Source organism: Osmerus eperlanus, chromosome 14 (genome assembly GCF_963692335.1).
Source record: "Osmerus eperlanus chromosome 14, fOsmEpe2.1, whole genome shotgun sequence".
NCBI lineage: Eukaryota > Metazoa > Chordata > Actinopteri > Osmeriformes > Osmeridae > Osmerus > Osmerus eperlanus.
Window position 1 is genome coordinate 12,227,351 of NC_085031.1, and position 7,471 is coordinate 12,234,821.

A 7,471-nucleotide genomic window follows, 5' to 3' on the forward strand; every position below is an offset into this window, starting at 1 on the left:
TAGCATTTGCAAGTTTAATTATGCAAATTAGGTATTTCTTCGACACGGCTTTAGGCCTTGGCTCTGCCTGCCGTGAGATATTATATTTCATGTAGAGCAGGATGGTTGGAACGTTTGTTAAAGCAAGTTTCTCTGCAATTGAACATTTCTTTCTATATTTTACAGTCCTTCACTGTTTTAGGTCGGGATTTCATTTCTTAGTCATTATAAATATTTGCAGGACACTCTACAATTGCACTTAAAGGAATACCCGCACGTGCTTGTGCACACACACACACACACACGCATACATGCACTCATATCCAGAGAGATGCCTTCAGACAGAAGTTTCATTTAATATGATCAGCGAGAACATTCTCTCTTTATTGTTGTATCTTTTCTGAAAAAAAAGAAAACAAAAAAGTGTTTTTGTATTTCTCTCGTGTTAACATTTCAGAATTCTGTACAGGATAAAAAGAAATAAGCACTGCTTAAGAGTAAAATCCCAAACTAGAAAAAAATTAGAAGAGGTTTACAATACAAATTAGTAGTAAGACATTGTCTGAAGTGCAATGGCATAGCTCAGATGGGTTAAAAGTGAAAAAAAAACAGAAATAAAAATACTTCTCTATTTTTTGACAAACAGTATTTTCTTTACAGAGAGTAGAGACAGTATTATCTGATGTATTTAAACCTGTAAAAACATATTTACAAATAGCCTTTTTCTTTTATATAGTTTTTCTCATAGTCAACAAAAAACAAAAAGGAGAAAAAAAAAGATACCGTAAAATGATGTTCACAATTGACTTGGTCCCAGTATACAATGATATTTGGAGGAAGCTTTGTTTAATTTTTTAATATTTTGTATGCGTGGGGGGGGGGGGGTGTCCTTCATATTGAAAAAGGACTAATGATCACCAACTGGGGCTCCTGTGTCCATTAACACTGTTTCCCCCACCTGAAACAGCAGGCCTAAAGGAGCAGGAAGTAACACATTGAATGAGCTAGCTACTCCTGGTCGCTGGTCTGAAGTCTGATTTACACACCTCCTAACTCTTATAGTTAGGGTTCGCAGGAAAGGTAAACTGACTCTTGATCTCCAGACACTTGGGGGCAACTTCTGTGCCAAACGCTACACTCTTCCTTCCAACACCACACAAGCACCAAACGGGCTACATCCCCCCGAAACATAAGCAGACAAAAATATAAAGGTGACTGTATGGGTGTTACCAACCTTCCCTGTGACTGGCAAAAAGGTCTTTCACCTACAAATGTACTGAAAGGGTTCTGGGAAACAGTATTAACACTATGGCATGGACATGGACAATAGATTGGCCATAGAAAGATAGAAAGAGCGAGAGAGGAAAGGGATTTGATTAAGTTTGTTGTGGGAGTCAGGTGGCTGAGCGGTGAGGGAATCGGGCTAGTAATCCGAAGGTTGCCAGTTCGATTCCCGGTCATGCCAACTGACGTTGTGTCCTTGGGCAAGGCACTTCACCCTACTTGCCTCTGGGGAATGTCCCTGTACTTACTGTAAGTCGCTCTGGATAAGAGCGTCTGCTAAATGACTAAATGTAAATGTAAATGTTGTGACATTTTGCATTCAGTCCTCGTTGAATGTTGTATGTCGGTTGGTACAGAAGAGGAAATCAACACTTTATCTCGCAGTATCAAATTATGAAGCATTTGGAAGCTATGCGTGCATCATCCTCTGACACAGTTAAGTCACTAGGGAGAGGGCGTTCAAGCACTAGTGTTCCTAAATCACACTTCTCCTAGCTTTGAGGCCTAAAAAAGCCTGGTACAAAATTTCTCTCTACCCCTAGTTTCACCTCTTAGGTTTCAGGCAAAGGCGGATTATGTGTAGGCAATGAATTACTGAAAGCATGGGTAGATGCCAGACACCACAACCCTTTCTAATCTCCTTTTGTCTCAGCTCTTTATAAAAGTATATAAATAGAAATCAAAGCAGAGGTCACACATTATGGAGAACAGTGGTTAGGTTACGCCGTGGTGAGGCCTCGGTCAGAGTGATCTCAGCCTCTCTTCACAGTACTAGGACCGCTATTCATGTTTCACATACATCTGAACGACAGAACAAACGGCGAAAACAGAGCGACGACAGCCTTCAGGTCCGAGAACCTTCAGATGGACAGAGAGACACATTGAACAGTGAGACTATCCTTTTTTTGTTGTTGTTGAACAGATCTAATGTTTTCTAGCTGACACAAAAAGCATGTGACAAAAAAACGTCAAATAACGAGTGTGGGCACTCCAAGATGGCTGACAAGGTTTTTTTTTTTTTTTTTTTTTTGTCCATTTCAAATGAAGTCACTTGCGGTGCTTGATATACATTCAATGCCTAGCTATCCTTTCCTACTTGTCTTCTAGTTGAACTACATTTATATAGATTTCATAAGAGAGATTGAGAGACAGACGGTGATTATTAGGTGTGATGGAGCTCCCTAAGTTGCATCTCTCTCTGACTGATAGTTCCTTTCCCTCCATTCTCCTTGGCCATTGGGGAGTGGTGTGTGTGTGTGTGACAGAGAGTATGTGTGCGCGCTAGCTGCCAGTTCTCTCAGTTCTCTCTCTCTTCCACACACACAGACGTGCTCACATACACACACAGCTACAGCGAACAGGAAATGAAGCCCTGGCTCGTCGGCTCAGGCTGGTTGCCTAGCAACAGTGGTAGGGGGGCCCCGTGCGTCTGCGCAGCGCACAAAAGAGAAACACCGTTTGTTTTGTTGTGATGTTCACAGTATAAACAGCAGGCTGAACGCAGACAAAAAGCACAACTCTCAAGAGAGAGGGAGGAAGAGGAGAGAGGGAGGGAGGGAGGGAGAATGGAGTGCATGAATCTCTACCAGGTTATGACAGATGCTTCTGTTGCCTCTCTTTTTCTGTTAGTTGATAGCACTGAAGCCCCGAGTAGGAAGATGAGAATGGCTTTTCTGTGTCTCTCTGAGTATGTGTGGGTGTATGTGTGTTTATGTCTGTCTGGCCTGTCAAAGAGAATGGCATATGTATAAATGCTATGATCATTACACAATATACCCCCCCCCACACATAAAATGACAACATGGAGTTAGACAGCACCACAGACTCAACCTAGCCACCAAAACCCCCAAATCTACCAGAGAACTTGAGTTTGGCCCAATGAGGATACACTTCTAAAAGGGGTTGGTTTGGGGCATTGGAAAAAAGGATAGTCATCTCATGTAAAAACTAAATAAAATTAAAATAAAAAACAGATACAAATTCACTTCTCAATCTGTGTGTGATATCTATTACCACAAAACCACATTCATTGAGAGGCGCTTTAAATATCATGATAATACACACAGATTTGCTTGCAAACGCGCGCGCACACACACACACACACATAATACAAGACAAGGAACTCATCTAAGCTTTTTCATGTTTTTCAAAACAAAACATGTTGCTTGTCCCAACTCCTTTAATTTCATCTCTATTTCCCAGTTAAAGTTCTCCCCTCCCATTTTCTTGTAGTCCGTCTAGTAAAAACTCAATGTTTCACCGTTGGCTATTGGCTGGGAAAAAACTCCTCCATCCAACCATCGCTCGAGTCCAGCTCCGCTCCCGTGCCATCGGCCAATCCGAAGCCCCCGCCCGAGGGAGCCTGCCCGCCCCCATAGCCATATGAGGACATGTCCTGGCTAGACGTCCGCTGGTAGCCTTGCGGCTGACCCCCAACCCCACCTCCCTGGCCATAGGGCCCTCCTCCACCTCCACCCCCCATTGCCGGGCCCCCGGGCCCCTGTCCGAAGGTCCCCATGCCGGGCACGCTCTGGCCCATCACCCCCTGGCTCATCACCATGGGTCTGGGCTGGTTGGTCCTTGACTGGCCGCCCATGTGAGCGGCCATCATGGGCCCGGCCATGCCTGCTGCAGGGTTCCCCACCCTGGGGTCCATGGGCTGGCCCATGCCCTGGGGGAAGTGCTGCTTAGCCATACGCGGTTGCTGTCCCGGCTGCAGCCCGTAGCCCTGGGAGGAGCTAAATCCCACCATGTCTCCTGTAGTCCTGCCTCTGCCGGCCACTCCGCCACCCATAGACTGCATGTTCTGCCCCTGTTGCTGTGGCCAGCCTCCCATCCCCCCTGCCTGCACCCCTCCACCCCCTCCGCCTCCCATCATGCTCTGCAGCCTCTGGGCCTGGGCCTTGGTGTTGGGTGGCCCTTTGAGGGGCTGTTGGGACATGGAGTTCATCATCATCCCTTGGCTGCCATATCCTCCTCCCATGCCCCCGACCCCCACACCGGGCCCCACCGGCCCCTGCCTTTGGGGCTGCCCAGCCGGGTTGTGCTGGGGGGGGAGCCCCATGGGGCCCTGGACGCTTTGGCTCTGGTGCTGCTGTTGTTGCTGCTGCATCATCTGGCTCATGGAGGGGTTGAGGCCGTAGAGGGACTGCTGGCCAGCCCCCTGGCCCCCGTACGGGAGTCCCATGTCGGACTGAGACCCCACCGAGCCCCCCGGGCCCCCCTGCATGGAGCCCTGGTTCTGGACAGAGCCCATCTGGACCATCTGGGCCTGCTGGTTCTGCTGCTGGAGGAGACGGGCCGCACGGATATTCTGGAGTGCCTGGGAGTGGGCTGCCATCTCCTGGGGGGTACCTGGTGATGGGGGGAGGGGTTGGACATTAGAGAAACGGTTTTCCATAGAAACAGAGGGTGAAGGTGAGAGATGGAGGTTGGATGTGGACAAATGAGTCAACGGGTAACAGATGGATGGATGGATAGATAGAATAAATGGATTAATGGATTACTGTATAAATGGATGGGTGGATGTCAGCCAGAGACAGTGAAAGACAGACATAGTAAACAGAGATAGGGATAAAGGGCCAGATGCACAGGGGTCAGAAGAGGAGAAGATATTGGATCGTATTGGACCAGGTGAAGCGTGTCCTGCGTTTCTGACAACCCATCGGCAGTGGTGAGACGTACACAGCAGAAAACCACCCGCACACAGTCCAGTCCTACACAGTCCAGTTCTTTTTTAGCCTCTTTGCTCTTTGCAGGAGGACATAAGGTTTGTTTGTTTTTTAATCAAACCTCAAAAGCCCAAAAAGTTCAAAGCCAAAAAACGGCCAGGAACCCATGTCAAGATGTTCTCTGGCCGGCTTCTATCTAGCTGTTCTTGCATGGCTCTGGGCGCGTGGTGGGGTGATGCGCCTCCGTAGCGTGGAAATGTCTCCAAATCCCCCATTAAACCTCTTCTGACACCATTCCGCTAATCCCTCACCTCACATCTCTCTCCCCCTCTCTCGTTCTTTTTGATCATTCTTTATTTCTCTCTAATCAGTGTCTCTTCGCTGACTGACTGTGCAGTGTGTGCAAGGTGTCCTTTCTGTACTGAAAACAGGAGCGGTGTCTATTCTGTGAACCAGACAGACTGGTGCTTTACTGCAGACTGCAGAAGTCGAGGCTCTCGTTGGGGAACGTTGCTTCCATAAGCCCAGACAACATAAACAGTTTAGAGGACAAGCGATATATAATGCTGATGCCCCTCCCTCCCTCCCAGATGTATTACTTTTCTCCCGACTGAAGAAGACAGCCAGCCAGACACTGTAATGGCTGCAAATGGCTCCTCTTCACTCCTCTCTTTCTCTCCCCGGTCTCCCTCCCTTCTCCCTCCCTCTTTCAGTCTCTCTCTTTTCTCTGTCTCTCTCCATCAGGAGACTCCACCGGAACTCTGGGGGATCTGGGACAGGTTGCCACGGTAACAGGCAGAGCAGGAATATTTTCCGGAGTGAACGAAAATGAAAAAGAGACTTGTGGATAGACCGAAAGACGGGTCCCTGATTGGTCATAGATGACCTCATATTTATGAGGAGTGTGTGTGTGTGTGTGTGTGTGTGTATGTGTGTGTGTGAGACAAGTGTGTGACTTACCCTGGTACTGGTTGACCTGTGGGTAGGGATTCCTCTGGCCTTGACCCATCTGTCTGGGAAGATGCTGCTGCTGCTGGAGCTACACACACACACACACACACACACACACACACACACACACACACACACACACACACAGAAGAAAGACAACAGCATTACTTCCGGCTCAGAGTTGATCATCTGTCAAAAGACATCAAGGATTCTTTTTTTTCACGTCACCAGTTCCAGCCTGATCGACCACAGAAAGAGAACAGTGTGCTAAATAACTCATTCACACAACACAGTAGCCAGTGTGGATAGACGACCATAGAACATTCTAGCCTGAACAGTTTAGAGTTCAAAAACAGGCTCATGAAATAACTATTAATAGTAATAATAATGATAATAACAACAATATGTTACATTTCTATAAGCACTGTGTGTATAAATATATTGCAGTGTGACGGGGATGTGTGAGTGTGTGTTTCAACGAATACTGAAGAGAAAACACCAAACGATCACAGCAAGTGAACCCCCCCCACGCACACCACGCACACCACGCACACACGACGTAGACAGGGTGAAGATCAAAGGCAGTGTTGTGTTTCTGGTGGGAAGGAGGGGGCTGGTGTAGCGAAGGGGGGGGAGGGCTCAGACCAGACGGCCAGAAGAGAAGAGACACGTTCTGCTGTCTCATCTGCTGCGCACAGACCGGAGCGGAAACACACACACACACACACAGCCACACGGCCACACCCACACAGCCACACCCACACCCAGACACACACGCACGCACGTGGCATGCTCTACCTGTTCAGCCAGGAGCTGCTGCTGCTGCTGGTGCCTCTGCTCCCGGAGCAGCTGCTGTTTCTGCTGCTCCATCAGGTGGAGCTGCACCCTCTTCTCCTGCTCCAGCGCCATCATCTGCTTCATCATGGCCTGCTGCTGGTTGCCCAGGTAACCCGGGGGAGGCCCCGCCCCCTGGCTGGGCCCCACCCCCGAGGCCCCGCCCCCAGAGGGGTGTGGGGGCGGGACGGCGCCGGGCGGCCGCGACATGCCGACCACGCCTTGCTCCTAGAGAAGGAGGGGGGGGGGGGGGGCAGAAGGAGAAGTGAGTTGATCGGGTTGGTCAGTCAAAGTGACGTCAAGTGACGGGCCAATCAGTGGTCAGCTGTCAAGTCATATGATTGTTTGTGGGGCACTTTTATCTGTCTTTGTCAAAGGTGACTCCCAAGCAAGAGTTGACACACACACACACACACCAGAGACCTCCCTCTCCCTGGTGCTTTATGGGTCTCCGCTACCAACATCAACCCCTCATTAGCATATAAAGAGCCACTCCTCCCCTCAACCGAGCGCTAATCTCTTATAGGATAAAAAGGCCCCAGTCAACCAATGAGAGGAAGCCCTCAGGAAATCTATTAAAGGTTAGCTCTGTGATCGCTGTGGGTGTTATGTAGGAGAGCAGCAAGCATCGACTAGCACTGCCTTGGGGTAAATAGGCAGTTTTAGATGATGATAAGGCATTTTTCACTTGACAGAGAAATGAATTCACTGAGTGTGTGATACCATTCTGAATGCAGTCTATCAACCTTCCG

General features: G+C 48.6%; 1 protein-coding gene across 1 annotated transcript; it reads right to left on the reverse strand.

Moving 5' to 3' along the window:
- Nucleotides 1-839: 839 nt before the first annotated feature.
- On the reverse strand, nt 840-6,943 carry maml3 (mastermind-like transcriptional coactivator 3). The gene is made up of 3 exons (XM_062478142.1): nt 6,684-6,943; nt 5,895-5,973; nt 840-4,617 (listed from the first exon to the last, which is right to left on the reverse strand). Exons 1-3 carry the CDS (start codon nt 6,927-6,929, stop codon nt 3,530-3,532), a joined length of 1,413 nt encoding a protein of 470 aa, XP_062334126.1. The 5' UTR covers nt 6,930-6,943; the 3' UTR covers nt 840-3,529.
- Between the last annotated feature and the right edge of the window lie 528 nt (nt 6,944-7,471).

Bases quoted from the DNA above. Each gene is read 5' to 3' on its own strand.
- maml3 (XM_062478142.1), bottom strand. From the start codon at position 6,929: ATGTCGCGGCCGCCCGGCGCCGTCCCGCCCCCACACCCCTCTGGGGGC. The intron at 5,974-6,683 runs GTAGAGCATGCC...GTGTGTGTGTAG, and splicing joins AGCAGCTCCTGGCTGAACAG to CTCCAGCAGCAGCAGCATCT. The intron at 4,618-5,894 runs GTAAGTCACACA...CCCCATCACCAG, and splicing joins ACAGGTCAACCAGTACCAGG to GTACCCCCCAGGAGATGGCA.